Source organism: Acromyrmex echinatior, chromosome 19 (assembly GCF_024713525.1).
Source record: "Acromyrmex echinatior isolate Ae372 chromosome 19, ASM2471352v2, whole genome shotgun sequence".
Classification (NCBI taxonomy): Eukaryota; Metazoa; Arthropoda; class Insecta; order Hymenoptera; family Formicidae; genus Acromyrmex; species Acromyrmex echinatior.
In genome coordinates this window covers 6,305,623-6,325,259 of record NC_141870.1, presented here as the reverse complement: position 1 = coordinate 6,325,259, position 19,637 = coordinate 6,305,623, and the positions used below count along the sequence as shown (strand labels likewise).

At 32.5% G+C, this 19,637-nt stretch overlaps 1 protein-coding gene across 1 annotated transcript in view; it reads right to left on the bottom strand.

Moving 5' to 3' along the window:
* LOC105144952 (zwei Ig domain protein zig-8) overlaps nucleotides 1-19,637 on the bottom strand; it is a 37,542-nt gene that overhangs the window by 15,073 nt on the left and 2,832 nt on the right. Inside the window, exon 2 of the mRNA XM_087415893.1 lies at nucleotides 4,236-4,402. Coding sequence (XP_087272019.1) covers nucleotides 4,236-4,402 — 167 coding nt within the window. The remainder of the gene's footprint in view (nucleotides 1-4,235; nucleotides 4,403-19,637) is intronic.

Sequence of the window (19,637 nt, the reverse complement as noted above, 5' to 3'; positions counted from 1 at the left end):
TTTTGTATCATTCATCGAATCTGCCGTTAATCAACAATCCATTGTGGACATTTAAACCGTACGTATTCGATGTGTGAGCACGATTACGAGTCGTTCTCATATTTATGCAATGAATAAACTGCACGATCGCCAATTATTATCGAAAGGCCGCAAAATGGATATCTGGAAATGCAAAAGATAATCACGCGGTTAATGATTCGCTACGTTATTATGACGTCGCTGGATATATCGATTCAAAGCGACGGATTTATCTACAAGTATACGCAGTATAAACTGTAACAAATGATACGCAATGATAATTGAACGAGAACTCGCGTCAGAATATTTAATATTCCATTTTTATTAAATAAAATAAAATATCAAATAATGTAAAAATATTGAAATATTAAATAAATATTTATACTGCTGAAATATTAATAAAAAATTTAATTTGAATATTAACATAAAAAAAGGAGAATGCAATGATATTTCCGATTAATATAAAGAATTAAGCCTTAATAAGAAAAAAATTCCTATTTTTTGATCAAAGCGGATCTTTATCCTTGAATAATGTCCATATATAAATTTACAAATATATTTTTCAGGATGTTTATTAAAATATAAAAAAATTTCCTGAAAATTCCCAGATTTTCCTGGTATTTTTGTTCAAAATTCCGGGTAAAAAATTAGAGAATTTTTTAAATGCAACTTTGAAATAAATCGGAATCAAGTAACATAAATAAACTATCTATTGAAAATTAAGAGGAAGATAGGAATGTTATAAGACTATATCTATCATTTTTTATAATTTAAAGCTGCGAAATATAAAGAAAGTTTGCTACATATAATAATGTCAGTGAACTACTGTATTCTACTGACAATGAGTATTGCCTTCTGATGTATCTATTGTCAACCTGACTTTTTTAATAAAAACTCGCGAAACGCACACGAGAATATATGTGTGTGAATATACACGAATATGTAAATGCCGTACTTATGCTAATTGTCAACATTTTGCATTATTATAACAAAAAAATATCAAAGAAACAATGAAATTTCCAGAAAGAGATAGAATTTAAATTTACAAGTCAAATTCCAAAAAATTCTTTAAATATTGATGAAATTTCATAAAAATTTTTAATTTTTAAAAGCAGAAAAGAAATCTTCTAAAAATTCTAGATTTTCTAAATACTATAGTAAACGTTGTTTTTACAGTTTTATTTTTTATAAACTGTATGCCAATTCGGTTTATCGAACTTGTAATACAATTATAAATTGAAGTTGGAAATAACATCACAAATTACATCAATCGTCAATTGAAAAACTGCAAAGAACTTATTGCGAAAAATATCACCTCCGACGGAATTCGAACCTAGATCTCTCTCATTTCGTGCGAGCGTTTTATTAATTCGATTACAAGGCATAGAGATATATATTTGCCGCAATAACCAGTAATTAGTGAGAGAACGTCGTCTTTTCAAGGAGACATTAGAACAGCTCTATATGAAAGTCTTTCGCGTATTTATTATTAGCATTATTATTAAATTGACGATCAATGTATATTTTCAGCTTCAGTTTATGATTGCGTTTCAAGTCCGATAAACTGAATCGGCGCGCAATTTATAAAATTTAAAATAAAATGTATTTGCAAATTTCCATTAACTATACAAGCATCAAGATTTGTTCTGATCAAAAATAAAAATCTCTCTCTTATTTGATTTATTTCTGTCGATATAAAATTTTCATTTACAATCTTTGTTATTTTATGTTAAGTCCTTAATATTAAAAATTTCAACTTATTACATTCATTATATTCCATCGGAACAGCGAAAACTGCCAAAATCAACCGCATAATAACGTTGCTCTATCTCTTGTGAGGGAAAGCCGATCTCAAGCCTCTGAACAGATTACGATGTCTGCTAATGAAGATGATCATTATCATATAATTGTAAGACGTATTTGCAGTAGCTTCTTGGTCCGAGCAAACACCTAGTAATGATGCACTCTCGTACGTTCACAAGCGGTGGTAATTGATCTTTCACAGCGCTTATGAAAGCAACGTCATATATCACAAGAGATCCGATCACGTCAACAAAGTAAGCTCGAAAGAATGGACGTGTGGTGTAACGGGGCTTTTGCAAACTCGAATGATAAATGTTTCAAACTATTTGTATTCTTTTTAATAGAGATTAAATATTTCGACTTCGACGAAAACAAAAATACTGCTCTGTACTTTGATCAGTTGAATAAAATTAAATATAAGATCTAGTAAAAAGAAATCCATTATTTTTCCAATAGATGACTTTAGTAATCTGTATCTCGCGTTGTATAAGTGTGATCGGGTTACGCTGGCGTTAGAAAGATAAGATTTCGTACTAAAAAAACTTCTCAGACAGTTTTGTGATTGCTTGACTCAGTATTGTTTGAGCGCGCGTCAAAGATGGACACCAGCAAAGAGAAAATATGCCATATTTTACAGTTTTTCTTCGATAAAGGCGAAAACGCAAGCCAGGCGAAAATGTGAATAGTGTTTATGGTCCTGATACTGTAACAGCCAATCACGCGCAATTTTGGTTTCGTCGATTCCGTTCCGGTAATTTTGACGTCAAAGATGCACCACGCTCTGGAAGGCCAATTGTCGAAAATGTCGATAAAATAATGGAAATCGTCGAGTCCGACCGTCATGTAAGCACTGTTTCGATTGCCCAGGAGCTAAACATTGCACAAAAAACCGTTTGGAACCATTTGAATAAGGCTGGATATAAAAAGTTACTACACCTAATATCTGCAGCAATCGCAAACGATTAACCCTCAAACAGAAACTATCAGAAACTGTCAGTTTGATTTCTAGAAGAAAGAAAATATAATGGGGTAATTCTTATCCAACTTTGTTACGAGCACACGCAAACCTGAAATTTAGATGTAATAAATATGCGATTACAGAAGCGCAAAAGATTATCGAAACCAGTTTTGTGGTAGAGCGGCTTTCTTAAGAAAGTTACGATCGGTTGATCGTGTGTGGTCATGCTATCTCGTACTTATGCGATCAATCCTTTATTCTTAACATTCTCAATACGTTTATTCAGCAATGCCATTCAATGATCGAATGAACTGCGATGTTTCAATGCAAGTTACAAAGACGTCATTGATGGTTTCCTATTTCAAGTTGGTTTTACATATTGTTTTATATATGTATTATATATAACATATGTATATTGCATACATAAGTATTATAGAAGTAAAAAGGCATTAATGATGCTTTTTATACAACGACGAGAAGTAATGTCGCAAAACGAAGAGAAGGTGATGTGATGACACCCTCAAATATCAAAACCGTCTGGTACAATCAGGATAATTGTACGAGGGGAATATTTTAAGCGATATAATTCGTCGACGCGCGTGTTGCACAAAAAGAATGCTTTTGTTCACTATATAAGAAGAGCGGTTAATAATGCAGGAACATAAACGCTAACATCGCCTGCCTTTTTCATGAGATACCGGCGCTGTGCACGATGAAGGAACAGTAATGTTTATTTAATAGCCCCATTTACGTTGGACGAACTGCACCACGGACTTCACCGTGTAAGAACAGCGATTTTATATTTTATAAGCGAATCGTGTCCCTATAGACGTGCATTTGTTCCTATCGCGCGCATGGCTGCCATCGTTAATCATATCGTTATTCATGTCATAATTATATCAAGTTGTAATTATAACAAAAGAGATAAAAATTCTTGATCGTGAGAAGAAAAATTCAATAACATAAGTTTATATATTTAAAATATTAAACAACTAGTTAAATGCTCTAAAATTTTAATAAAACAGAATTGCACTTTTTATGCCCCCCCCCCTCTCTCTCTCTCTCTCTCTCTCTCTCTCTCTCTCTCTGATTAAAGAATTTTTCAAAATTAGTTTCTAGTATATATTTTACGTATCTCAGTAATTCACGTTTGTTACTTTTTTACTGATACAATTTGGATAACACTTTAACTTTCTATTCGTGGACCATCGATCGATTATAAGATCGTTTAACAGGTCTCTTGATGGCGAACGAGCGAGCGGGCAAATCTGACGACGTGACACGCCGTTAAAGTATCCGCTACGATCGCGAGGAAGGGTCGCAAGGTCGTTCGTGCGGCCCTACCCTTAAATTATTCAACAGCGGCGTGGGGTAGCCGGCCAACGCGCTGTCCGCTTCGAGTTAAGATATAGCGCCTCTAGTCACGAACCAGACGATGGATTTTCCGATGGCTCACCGTTCGATTCCCCAAGTTCTTCACCTTGCACACGAGATGCACCGTTTTCCCCACCAGCCCGGTAAAATTCGACTGCATTGAAATGTCAAAATGAGGACCGGTGCCTGGCGTCGGCCATTCCTCCAGGAAGTCGGTCCGAAAGTTTCGTAAGCATGACGCTATACCACCTGAAAACAAAAGTATCCTTACGATTAATGCTAATTCTTCTGAAAGGTGCCATTTATTAAAAATTTAAGATTGCACTAAAAACAGATCTATCGCGAATTGTAATCAATAATAGATTTCTGACGAGATTGTCAGATCGATTTTGTATAGCGTTACTTCTCGTTTATAAATGATTGGTAAGAATAAAATTGTCACAAATTTTCTATACCATTTTTAACGCAGTCATATCAGGTATGCCAAAACTGGCAACGGAATAATTGTATATCTCGTCTCATAATTCTTTAGTATAATAGCACACAGCACATTTGTAATGTCGTCGTTGATGTTTCGTATATGGAAAAAATAATTGTACTAAAGTACTAAATATTTAGGTAGATATAAATTTAAAAATATAATTTTGTTGAACCATCAAAATAATTATGTAAAAAATTCACGTATAATGTTAGTGAGCAGTGCTACATAAAGTTTTGTCATTGTAGCAACCAATTTGAGACCGTATACGTCCTACATAATTTATTTTAACAATCAAACAAAATTATTTTCAGACCTGTATCTACCTAGCTTTTAAATACTTGAGCAAAGCAGTTCTTTTAGTGCACATTTGAAGTTGATGTCCATGGAATATTCTAAGAATTCAGCAAATCTCTCAGCGCATTTACGATGTATTACATTTTACAAAGCTACTTGAATCTCAAAACGTGGAAACTCAGCATCAACCCGTTAACGTTTGCGTCACATCGAAGATCGTATGTTGCATCAACGTCACGGATTGTCGCGTCACATCAAGTCGCGCACGTGAAAGTTCGCGTGGCAGTACGCGAACGGACCTATTTAAATATATCACATTATATCTTGACGTGACGGTAACGTTCCTTTTCGTGACGGCAACACGACGTTACAGCCGGATTTCCCCTGAAATCTGCGCGTTACCGTGTACACGCATACCGTGCATTTACTAACTGCTAAGCTTATCACGCGTGCTATTCGAGAGATATTTTTTCCAGTGTATCTTGTAACGTTATATAGAACGTATGGGTGCGCGCGCGCGTGGAAAGATTATTCCATTGAAATAAATTAATTCTGTGGAGAGGAGACTACTCTCTCGATAGAAAACGCAAACGGATTTATTAACAGTTGTACGCAAAGCACGCGCTTTAAATATCAGATTAAGATATAAACTGAAATATCAATACTGTATGTTACAAAACTTTTTAAATCCATCATTGTGAATGTATTCAAAAAAATTGTCGATATTTGGAAAAAATATTTCATTCGGAAAAAATATTTCTGAAGCGTAACACAGTTTCTTTTGAAACGCGCGACATGTTTTTTTTCCCCAATATTAATTCCCAGCGTATCTTTTCTATGGAATAGGCTTTATTTTTTTGTAATAAAAGTTTTCGTTAGAAAAAATAATCTTGAACAAAATATAAATTACGAAATTTTTGCTGGAAAACATAAAATACTTGTAATATTTTTATTTAAAATAGTCCAAGTTAAAATAGTCTTTGTTTTCCAATATTAAGTATAATACTGTTTCTTTTTGGATTTCGTTATTTTTAACGTTAAGCAACGGTAGTCTCTAATTAAATTCCTTTTTTAACATAAAGTCATTTGCTGTAACATAAATATTGACAAATAGCATTTGCAAAATAATAAATGCAAAAATAGCATACATTTGGTGATTATTTCGTTTCCATATTTTCAGTTGTAGACAAAAATCATCATTAGTATATATAACGTAGGTAATTCTGCCAGTGCAATGTAAATATTTGGATAGCACTCTTCATATTATACATATTATCATCAAATTACCCATGTTAAGCCGAATATCCATGTAATTTCTCTTATTAAGTTTTTATTAGCTTTATCTCATTCTATAATTTTAAAACAATGCTGCGTTATATGCTTTTGCACGAGACACGCAATTGTGATTAAATACAATTTAATTACGTATCTTTTTACCTCTTTAATAAATGCATCCCAAATGCACCCTGGTGAAATGCTCATGCCATTACTTTTTGAATAAACAAGCATTTGCATTGTATATTTATGCATTACATTATATGAAGAGTATATTTTTCTAAAAAAAATATTTAAAAAATTGAACATAAATCTTTGACGTAACTTAAAATGCAAGTACTGGTGCTGTTACGTGCTATTTTGAGATAACTAATGCGAATGTTCTCTCCGGCGTTGACAACAATTCACGTATAATCCGCATTCTTACACTCGAATTCGCGATTCTTGATTAAGACGAGGAAATACATAGGCAACTGCAGCGGTGCAAATACCTGAGGCGCACGCACGAACTATCGCCAACTCCGGAATTGTACTTCCGGATCAGCTGTGTGCGGGCAAGCACTTTCTCAGTTGCGAATTATATTTCGTCAAGTGCTTCACAAAGCCAGACAGCCGTACGCCGCGAATTTCCGACTGCACCATGTTTAGGGCGAGTTCGCGATTAGAACGGAATTGCATGTACTCTCGCTCGTTGCCGGAGTTGATTTCAACCGGGATGAAGATACTTGCTCCACTTCCTCACTATACGCGTTGTCAGCGACAATATTTAACCGCCAAAGATCCTCGAATTATATAGTAATTTAACGAGGTCTCAGAGGCGATTCAAGTTGTGGAAAGATATTATTCTTTAATAGCAAAAAACACCAATATTAAATTTTATACTGCATATTGAAATTAATCTTAAGATTCTATAAATTTGTAGAAATTAAGAAATATTTAAAGACTCAAATTTACATCAAGACTATGATATTTACACAAAGAATAGATAAATACATTAAAAAGTAGAATAGAGCTCAATTGTATTAGGTCATTTTTTATTTTTATAATTAAAGTTAATTCTTTTTTCCAATCCTCTTTCGAAAAATTGCATTCGTGCGATAAAACTAACGCATTTCTTTGCGTTCTTAACATCGCCGCAAGACAACGATTAATCTCCGGACTTTAACGGGAGAATAGCTTCCGGGCTTGAAAGCGCTATGAAGTTAAAGGCGACGTAGACGTGCACGTAATATCAAACTTCATCGATGACAGGATTAAACATAATCGCCGCCGGCGCACTCTATTTCTCTTCGTACCTCCAATTTCGTCGAACTTTTCGAAATACTGGCCGACGTGTCGCGACGTGCCATTGCGGATAATACGAAACTTCGAAACGAATTGGTTTTCCGTAGCGTATAACGTCGCACACGAGGGCCGCGTGCTCGCGCGTATTGTCATAAAATAACCCTGGTAATTGCCTTTCAAAACTTTTCGCTAGTAGAAGCACTTCCGTGACGGGAGAACAGAATTCTGCCCAGGTTCGCGAGACCGCCACTCATTGGCGTCCGTTTGCCGTGAGGCCTCTTGCTGTTCGAGGCGTTCCCTCGAACAGGACCTGTTCGATGCAGATATGCCCGCACAAGCCTCACGTCATTCGTTTTCTGCTCGCGAAATTAATTTTCCTACTCGAATTCTTTTGCAGGAACTTTATCACGTTTCATGCGAGAAAAGTTCAGTCCGTGCACCTTTCATCGAAATTTCCAAACAAGGAATGCGCGCCAATTGGAACAACGATATTTATTTCCGTGCCGACGTATTCAATTAGTCTGACTGAGTCAATTGAGACATAATAAATTACTTAACTATAAATATCTCCTTTTTATGCTTGGTTTATATTTTTGAATATCTGTAACTGTATCGAGATATTTCTTGTAACGACTACATGAATATATCTATAATTAAATCTTCCTTTTTCGAAATCATTTATCTTTATATTTAGTTTGTTTCAAACAACAACAATTGCATATTTGCTAGAAACAAATTATCTTTATACAATATTATCACAGAAAATTTTACACAATATACTATATCACAAATAACTGCTAATATGAATTACTCTTATGTGATTGCTATTACGCTTTGCGTTCAAAATAGAATGTTTAAATTTGTATACGCATATATGCGTACATTAGCTGGATACGAAAGGGAAATATTAAGTTATTAATCACTTCATTCCATATGCAAATTAAATTATACAGATGTGGAAACAGCTGATAATAAGTAGACACGACATTTCACGTTCTATATTTCATATAGTCCCAATGCAATAATTTTTCGTATAACAAAACATCCACGTTTTCGTATCTTGTCGACAATTGTTATGATTGTTAATGCAAGCGAGCAAGTATGCAGATGATTTAAGTGCATTTCTCGATGACACGTGAAAAACGATCGGATTAAAATCTCCTTAGTGGAACGCTACGTTGTTGACGCAATGGGCTTGCTATTGATTCAAACGACCGTCGGTCGATCGAGTTTTATGGTTCTTTTAGCTGGAAGGGAGTTGAAACAAGTTCACCCCTGATTATCGGATCGACCAAGCTATTCTGTTGTACTAGAAATTAATTTTGTTCCGGAAGCTACGTGAACACGGATTTTCCCTTCGTTATGTATCGACAGTTTCGGATGTCACTTTATAATTTCTCTTTATTAAAATTCGGAAGAATTTTAAAACAGTTTAATTTTACGTCGCAATTTATTGGTATCTGTTTTTGCTGAGAGACTATCTACTTTATTAATATTTCTTTTTTTTTTATTTCGAAATTTTCTATTAGTAATTACTCAAACTTTTTCAACCCCAGAATGCTATCGATACGTAAATTTTACGTAAACGAGGTCATTGAGAGTTAAGCCATGGCTTCAGTGATCATTAGGAGGTTCAATCTACCGTATTAAAAGCTACAACAAGCGAAGATAAGCTTTTAAAAATTTTGTTTGTTATATATTAATTTAGATCCTTTGGTGATCAGCATTATATAGCAGAGAGTGTGATAAGTCATTTCAACTTTTAAGCAGCTTTGTACAGGGTGGGCCATCTATTGGTACGTTTTTGAATTTCGTCGTATGGCAACACCGAACGAGCTACAGACCCGAAATTTTGACAGTTTATTAGTCATACCGTCCGCGGCACGAAACAACATGTTTTCTCTTGAAGAGCGTTTTGAAATTTTAAAAACTTATTTTCAAAGTCAGTGCTGTGTCGCCGAAACTGTACGAATTTTGAAAAGAAATATGGGTCGTGATAGAGCACCCACCGAAGGAGCTATACGCAAATTGGTGAGGAAAGTTCGTGAGAAAGGGATGTTAGTGGATGACATTATATTACGACTGTTTTGAGTGAAATTGGCGCCGAGGTAGTCCAAAATGTCATTAATAATTGGGGTGACCGAATGGCATACTGTAAGGCCAGTAGAGGGAGCCACATGAACGAAATCGTTTTTCATTCTTGACGCGGATACTTTTAGCTTCACAAAAAAAAAAAATTAATAAAAAATATCAATGTATGCTCATTTGATCGCATTTTTAAAAACGTACCAATAGATGGCCCACCCTGTATTATTATTTTTATTGTATATATATTTTATTTAAGTATATAAGGAAACATGTATAAATAATTAAACTACATACTTCATATCATTTCAAGTAGGGATGCATCGGATCGTAAAATTAGCGGATATCGGATATCAGATATCCGGACAGAATGTAACATCGGATATCCAACATTTTCCGGATATCCAACCGGATTCTGAGAATGTGTCTTCTAAAAAAAAATGTCTATAGGCGAAGAAGATTGTAATTTTGCAACAACGTATAAGATGTATATTATAGCATTAAGAATATACATACTTATTTCTAGAACTTGTATAAGAAAAAATCAATAATTTAATGATATCAAATTTCAATCAGATATATTCCCGAATAATAATAATATCCGATCGAATAGTATAAAAGTGTCGGATAATACCGAATACCGGATACTTTCCAGTGCACTCCTAATTTCAAGATTGAATTTGATGGTATGCTTATTCTTTTTATCCTTTTAAGTTAATCGTTAGATTATTTGTGTTCATAAAAGTCTAAATTACAAATATTTTATCGTTAAAAGTGAGAAATGTATAAAAAAACTTGTGTTACATTTATTAAGAGTAATTTATTTGCTATTTGCCACTAATATGTAAAATTCACATATTAATATGTAAAATTTACATATTAATAGCAATATTGCTACTCAACATCGACAGCATTCTAGGGTTAATGTAATCTTTGTTAACTTTTACATATTTTTTCCAATCTTTGTGATTAGTGTATCAAATACTACTTTTTATTCATAATCAAGCTCTATATTTATCTATTGCAAATATATGCTATATAAACTCAGACACTCTCTTCTTTTCCTTTTTAAGATTCGGCTCTCGAGATATACTAAACACAGAAAATAGCTAAAGATAAAGACGCGTTTGCAAGGCAAGTTTATCATAGATGACGGATTATCCATAATCCTTCACCGGAAATTAATTTCGCGCTCGAATCCACAAGAACGATTTTTGCGCGGGTTCGATCGTCTGCCCGTCGCATATCATCGTTGTCTTTCCGATCTCCCCTGATGGAATTTCAACAAAATCATTTTGATATTACGAAGGAAAGGATATCACATGTAAATTGATCGAAATTGGAACTATTTCGAATCCTAAACTAATGGAAGAGGAGATAGAAATGTGGGTGCCAGTGTACGGTATATCTATTAGTAAGAAGACCTTTCATGTTTCGCGATACGTCAGATCAATGTCGTTTCGAGTTCGTTCGTAAATTGTAGAAAACTGCTACAAAACCTGACGGAGGATCGAGTATATAGATGGTTTTATACACATTACAATTATTTCAGATCCTAGCGACATCCAACGAGAAAGACTCAGACATCGCTATCATGCCTCATTCGTCAACCTAGAGGTAGATTCTTTTGGACATTGAAGGACAATGGTTGGTTTGACCAGCCAGCCGCAAAATCCTATTTCCCGTTGTACCTTGTCTCTCTCTCGGAATCGGCTTCCTCTCCCGCAGTCGGATAAGCCAACTTTGTTTCCTGGCACTCGAATATCCCGTATTCCCTTTTTTATTTCTTTTCCTTCCATTGGACAGCTAGTGCGAGCTTCTGCGGTCGCGTTTCGATGGATGGAAGAAGAGAAAGAAAAGAGCGGAAGAGGCCACTGCAATTGCAAAAAGCTCCGAATCGAATGCGTCTGCGTCATTGGTATATCGGTTGAGGCTGTCAGAAACGTTTGGAAGATTCAGTTAGAAGAATAGCATTAGTTTGTTCGATTTGATGCATCGAAATGATTTGTTTAAATGGATCAACCAATTCAATGTTACAATAGTAATCTGAGCGCACATGTGCTTGCATTTATAATTATTTTATAGTAATTAATATTAAAATAAAACCGTAATCATTAAATGTTATAATAAAAGTAATAATGAGAACGGAATCATATTTCTAATTGTATAAAGATATGCGATTCGAAAATTTGAAATAATTAAAAAAATATGATTAAAGAGATTTCCATCAAAAATTTAATTTTAATTAATCTAGAAATCCGTATATTGGATATTAACGTTTTCATTACGTTACATAATATTTCAATTAAAAAATTAAAAAATATTGGATATTAATATAAATAAATAATTTAATAAAGTAAAAACTCTTTCGCGTAAATCGCGTAGGTACTGCAGCGAGATGTCACATTATAAAGTTAACAATAATTGTTAACTCCGCTTAATTGTACAGAGTGCAACCATATTGCAACAAACTTTCGCGGAACAATTAGAAAATATTCCACAACAAACGGTTTCGTAGCTGCAAGAGAAGTTTCATAAATAATCAAGTAATTACGTGTTTCAGTTCATTACATTTTTGATGACTAACATTCCCTCTCTGGAGACTACATTCTTATATATTTCCGATTCATCCTATGGTAGAGATCCATTGTGCTTCGCTCCTACATTTCGTATTCCGTATTTCGTATCGATTTTAGGGAAAGCAAATCTCTGAGCCATAACGAATGATTCGTATATCCATCCATTTATCTATCTACATAGCTAATGCCCGGCTCATGTATACCTATCTACCTGTTTACCCATCTACCTAATGTACTACCTACTTGCGCGTCTCGAAGTTACTAGACTTTCCGTCTTCCATCGAGCACACGCTGCACACTCGGGACTCTCGATAGGGAGAAGATGGGGCGTAAGTAACTATCGCGAAAACTTTTCATGCCGCTTTTACTCCCGGCTACAATATGCTTCACAAGATGGAAATAGCGCTTGGCACTGCTATGTGACCTCGCGCGAACTCTGCCATCCGGCGGCTGTCAGTGTCGTTAATTTCCGATCAGTCATGTGAAAGGAGGTGAGAAAGCTCTTAATTCTTCCATTAATCTTTCGTTGCCTCCTTTATCTTGCAAATAAGTAACGTAAGGAAGCAATGTCACACGTTTCTACACGTCGTTCCTATTTTTGTTGAACTTGCTCGATTGTTAACGAATCTCGCTGTCTATTTCCATTACCCCGCCGTCTCATTAACATTACCGCTAATGAAGACAGTGGGTCGGCGAGAAAAGCGCACAATTTTCCTAACTTTATAAAATCCGCTGTAAAGTTTGAGATCCGTGATTGTGTAAACGCAACATTAACACGCAACGCTCGGAGACACGATCGTCGTCTCTTCTGAATAGCAAAACGAAGATCACCACATATGTCGACACATATCCTCCTAGAGTCACTCTCTCGTCACTATTACGATAACCTACGTTCCGGTAGTACAGCTCATTAAGTTTTAACACAGTCGATATGTCTATGTCGCGTAATTCTCTGTCCCTCTGATAATGTTAATAACGCGTCACATTGCAAATCGTGAAGCATGATGGGCAGAGTGTGCTGCGAGAAGCTGTTAGTGAGTCGTTAGATAATAAACGTCTGAGTCGTGATGAACGGCGAACACGTGATTGCGACGACACAGGATCGTCGGAGTGGCGAATATCAATTATAGCGCGTCAAATATAAACCATTTATTCTTGATCAGCATACGTTATATACGTTATATACGATTTATTTGAAAAAGATTAAATTAAAGATTAAATTAATTTCAGCTGTTCACGAGTTAACGCGTCATCGCAAATGAGATATTAATTTCGTCTGCCATATAAATTTTCGATAAAATTAGGACGTCATGTTTTGCGTCAAATTATTGTCTTTTTCAATATGCTAATATATATACCGTGTTACATTCCAATTCGGTTAAATTAAAACTGCGTCTTTCGCGGTCGGTGCGATAGTAATTAACTGAATTTGAAATTTGAATTTTAACGACGGACCACGTGCGGTTTATTGCCGTCGTTGTTTTTAATTATGCCGTCACATGTGAAAATGAACGAACAAAGACGCGCGACCGAGAATGGGAAAAAAATCGCGCACACGATGGCAAGTAATATATAATGGAACGCAATGGTATTAAGCAGAGTTATACCCGTACTTTCCTCTTGTGTGTCTCTTTCTTCTCTTTTCCGGACGTTTTAGTTACGAGCCGTGACAGTTGTGCCATGACACATTTCATTCGGTGAAACGCATACACGCTAGCGACACGTGAGAAAATCGCCGCGAGTTTTCGCAATGACACTGATTTCATCGAAGAAACTTCGAGCGCGAATTCAGCGTCGCACACATAAGGATGAAAATTACTACCTACATTAATCCGCGTGTAATTCCATCTTCCCGAAACTTCACCGATGATCCTCATACAATCGAATAAATCTCAACCTTCACTTTGATAATAATTTAAAATAATTTAAAATAATTTAAAATAATTTAAAATAATTCAAAATTATCTCTGCCTATATTTCTTTTTTTTTTATAGTATTGATAAAGTATAAAGTATTAGAAAAAGTATGAGACATGTTGCAGCGATAACTTTAAGTTTACTTACTGTCATCTTACTTTAACTATCATTTAAGTGTTAGCGACAAGAGTAATTTATCACACATGTATAGTATAAGTGTATAGGTACAGTCGCGAAACGCAGTACTCTGTAATTGAAGCTACGGCTACATGTAGGTCGGTTAAAATATGCACGCGCTGTCATTGCAGAGTCGCTGCTCTTTTTTTCGTTTTATATACAATCTCTCTGTGAAACGTTATTTTATGCGTATCCGAGTGAAATGGGAACTTGGTGGAATTCCGACGAAGTGCGAATTTTATAAAATCGAAAACAGCTCGAAGCATAAATGATTGTACGTTGTGCTGGCGATTAATATGTATTTTATTGAAAACTTTTATCAGCAATTCGTTCAGCCGTTTGAGCTAGAAATTAACACAAACTTGAATACTGATCGAATGTGTCTGTGACCTAATTTACATGATGCCTTTTTACTAGCATGCTAGTACTTTAGCGAACTAGAAAACTAGTAGTTAAAAATGTATTATTTTATAAGTTATATATTATATTTTTTAAAAATTCTAGTAGCTAAAAATATATAATTTATATTGGTTTGGGAAAGTCTTTTCACAAGTTGGTAAAATATCTTTCCTCATTAATTCTTCGTTAAAAATGAAAAAATTTAAATTTTAGAAAAGGATTTTAAAGCTTGAAATCTCTGCTTTTGAATGGTTACTATATTTTTTTGAATATATGTGAGGTTTGTAATTTTTACATATAAAAAACTACGAACTGAAAAAATGAAAAATTTTCTTTTTACTTTGTAGGTCTTTTACTTGTAAAAGGATTTTTTTCCCTAACCTAATATTTTTCAGCTGCTAGTTTTTACAATTTGCTAGAAAATTAGTTGCTAGTAAAAAAAGCATCGTGTAAATCAGACCTATTTGGTCTATACATCTATACATTTTCGTTCAGTCATCTTGGCAATATCTTATATATCATGAATGAACATATAATTGACAGACTCAATCCTATTTTCTTTTTAAAGAACTTTTATCGCCGGCGTTATACTGATCATTGAACTTTTTAAAACTATATCTTGTATATTTTCACAAGAAAGTTTGAAATACATCGTTTGCGCCAAATGCCAAATATTGGCTTATTTCCGAGAAAATTCTCGATCTTTTATCCGTCTGTTTCTACTTTTCTAATAGAGACGATGTACTCAGGATGCGTTAAGAATTACTGTACAAATTTTCCAACAGAAAAAGTATGAATAATATGATAAGAAAACTCATGAAATATGTAAAGCTAATAGAACTAAAAGAACAAGTCAATATTCATATCCGTTCTTACTTCAAGATTGTCTTAAGTAATGTCTTAAGATTCTAATATGACTGTGTAATTGGTTTATATTTAATATTTAGATATTTTAAGATTGCACTTAAAATGATCTTAAATATTAGAATTGATTTTGAATGCTTAGCCTATGAAAGAGTATAGAATATAAAACAAATTAGAAAAAATACTAAAATAAGTAGTAAGGACACTCCTATATATATATACGTATATAAGAACAATTTACAGCAATTATTAATGCCCGTTTCTATCAATATATATTAATTTTAATGTCGATTCAATTTATTCTTAATCTTTTCTATCCATATAGAAAGATTGCAGAATGATTTCATTGATTGCAATATTGCATGGTGATTGCGAAACATTGCTGAATCATTGCAAAATTCCAATAATATTAAGATGTCCACTTTCTGTTATATTGCAAAAAAACATTCCATATTGTAATGTATTTGAATAAATTTTTTACGAAGACTCTCTAAAACTATTTCTATACATGTATCTCACTAACTTTAATTTTTCTACAAATCGCATTTCTAGTGATATGTGCTTTCCAAAAGCAATTTTTTTGGTAAAACCGTAAAATATTCCAATAAATATAATATTAATTTCTGAAGAATAAATTTATTCGTAAGGATAAAGCACATGTGTGCCCCGAACAAACTACACAAATATTATTGACATTAATATAATAATACAGTCGCTTGATAAGTTAATCACGGATTAAATTAATCGCAGTGATTCTTTTTAATTTAAAACCACTTCAAGTCAATTGAAATCGATTAAAAATGATATAAAATTTATCAATAAAGTTCGAGCGCTGGTTTATTCTTGCATTCACATCAGGCATAAATACATCATCGATCACATAATTAATATTTCGATAAATCGTTTTTAGCAGTTTAATTGCTTATCATCTTATCAATAATGTTGCATTGATTATATCCAAACTCGATATTACACAATCTTTTGATTTAACATATTTAAAATAAATATAAAACTTAGCTAATGAAATGGCTGTCAAATAATAGATCAATAAATAAAAAGACTGTACTACATAAATATTGTAGAAACTTACATATTTATATTATTATTATTGTAACAATTAAAGAATTACAGTTTTGCAATGTTTGTGGAATATTACAAGCATATTACTGACATTTTGCAGAAATATTGTTAATTTACATTTCTGTAATACCTCTGCAATGTTACATTGCAATCTGTAATATTGCAACATGGTAGCAATATTAATCTTCTGTGCTGTATGAGTATTCATTTTTCTAATTTTTAGAACTAGAAGAAGATAAAGAATAAATGAATCGACCGATATTAAAATTAATCTACATTAGTAAAAACAGGCGTAAATGTGTTTACAATTCATTTATTATTTATTTATTATTTATTTTATACATATTTTTCAAAATAAAAATGAAATTATGAAAAACTTATAGATTATTCTCAACCACATTTAAAAATAATACGACAAATTTGGTGAAAATTTACTATCTGGTACTATAAGTTATTTTAATAAATAGTAGTATTTTTTAAATCTGTGCTCTAATAAAAAATATAGATGGAAATGTCTTATAAAATAAATGACAAAAATCTTAATTTTTAAATATAAATACATATTGCGTATTCAAAATTATTTGTGTATAGAATTACATTACGATGCATAAACTAGTTGCCCAATAAATATCTAAAATATTTATTTGTTCTATATGTTTGTAACTAATCAATAAATGAAACTTAACAATTATTTTGAATATTTAAAGGACTTATTTAAAAAATTTAGATTTTTGTTATTAAAAAAATTTTAATTTTTAACTATAAAAATAATAATAAATAAAATTAATAAACGATAAAAATGTGTCATTAAATAAAAAGGTAATCTTATTCATACAACTTTTATATATATATAGTTTATTTGAAGTGTAAGTATTAAACACATTTCCAAATTTAATTTGCTTTGCAGGGATTACGTTCAATATATCCTTAAAAAAGTATATATATGTATATATATATATATACTACAAATTATATTGTATAAATAAAATTTAAAACAAAGTTATTAGAAGTGGCTCGATAACATAAAACATAAATAATAGAGAATATACAGCCACATCCGCAAGTTGTTTTTCGCACAAATCATATATTTAAAATTAATTACATGTAAATGTTTCAAATCGTGACATTGTTCAATGTCACTGTAATTACATGAATTCTCGTACATAACAAGATTTCTTACCATCATAGAGAATATTTTTCCATCTACGTAAATATTCTTCAAACATATTCAGTATTGCATTATCATGTTATATTTGATAATTGTGAAAACACGGAATCCGGTAATCCCGTGTTGTAATATACAAATTATCAAGAATCAATTCTTAATTTATTGTAAAGGAGATCAGGAAGACAAGATTAATTTTCTCTAAATTTTGTACTGCAACAACTTATTTTGTTATTTCATTATTTAACATTCGCTTTCTTTTGATTGTATTGATGATGGTCACGACTTGACCGAAACGTTTGCATGTAATTAATTTTAAATATATGACTTGTACGAAAAACAATTTGTGTATGTGACTGTATGCTCTCTATTATTTATGTTTTACATTGTATATATAATATATATGTATGTAATATATATATGTATAATCAATATATATATATATATATATATATATATATATAATCTTTATGTTAAAAAATGCCAGTTTCAACAATTTTATGTATTTTACACCCAATTATAATCGATTTTTATCCTTTAACCTAAGTGTGCAAAATCTATACACATATATTTCCTACACAAAACTATTAATGTTCGATCTGAAATCCGCTATAATACATACAATTCATTAAAATGTTGCATATTGCATGACATTTTATATATTGTCCCATTCTCAAATTTTGTAAATATTCAGTGAGCTTCGTTATGTGTGGCAATGCTTGTAAAAAAATGCAAAATATATTTTGATAACTGTACGTTATATGTGTGTATTCTCTTGACATAATCCCTGTTCATAAAAATTCATTTAGAGGCAGTCATTACAATCATCGCCATATACATAAGCATATTATTGTCGGTAGACATGTCATCGCGATCGTCAATGAACTCTTATTTTTGCATAGGTGACTTGACTGCGTCGAGTCACGAAATATTAATTGGGACGTACATGCTCGGGACTTGAACGTAACGTAACAGCATACGGTAGTTAAAGCCACGTAATATACCGCTATTATTAGGTGCCTCAATAATTGCGCGTGCAATTAACGAGAATACATCGATTACCGACGTTCGAGAATCGTGATCTGTTTGATTTGCCTAGCTTTTCCCGATATTTGAAATTTTAAGCTGGTAGGTTTACACATTCAAAATGCGTTATTATGCGCATACATATATTATAATGTTAACCAACGTTCAATGATACTAACGAAATACATGAACCAAAATTCCAAGATAAACACTCGCATCGATGCATTTATCTAATTACCTAATATAACTGTAATTAACTACTAGTTATGAAAACTATACCTAAGTTCTGTTTGAAGTACACAATACAAGTGAACCTACGACGATTGGGAAGAGTCTGATCCATTCCATTAATTGGAATTCTAATCGAAAATAAACAAATCAGAAATTTCTAAATCTATTATAATTCCAGTTGAAATAATCATAATTTCAATTGATATGATTAGAATCTCTCGTTCATTTTTAACCAAAAATTTTTCTCAATATAGAGAAAAATTAGAAATTTTTTAAATCTACAATTTAGAATCTCATAGTATTATGTAATTATACAGATTGTAAAATATTTTCGCTTCAGGTTCGAAAGACTCAAAGCTATAATCGAAGGTTAAGGATATATCACGCTTACAGTCCCTGCAAAGAAAATTAAATTTGGAAATGTGTTTAATACTTACAATTCAAATAAACTATATATTATACATATGAATGTGATGAATAAGATGACATTTTTATTTAATAACACATTTTTGTTGTTTATTTATTTTATTTGTTATCATTTTTATTGTTAAAAATTAAAATTTTTTTAATAACAAAAATCTAAATTTTTTTTGTAAATTCTTTAAATATTTAAAGTAACTTATGCAAA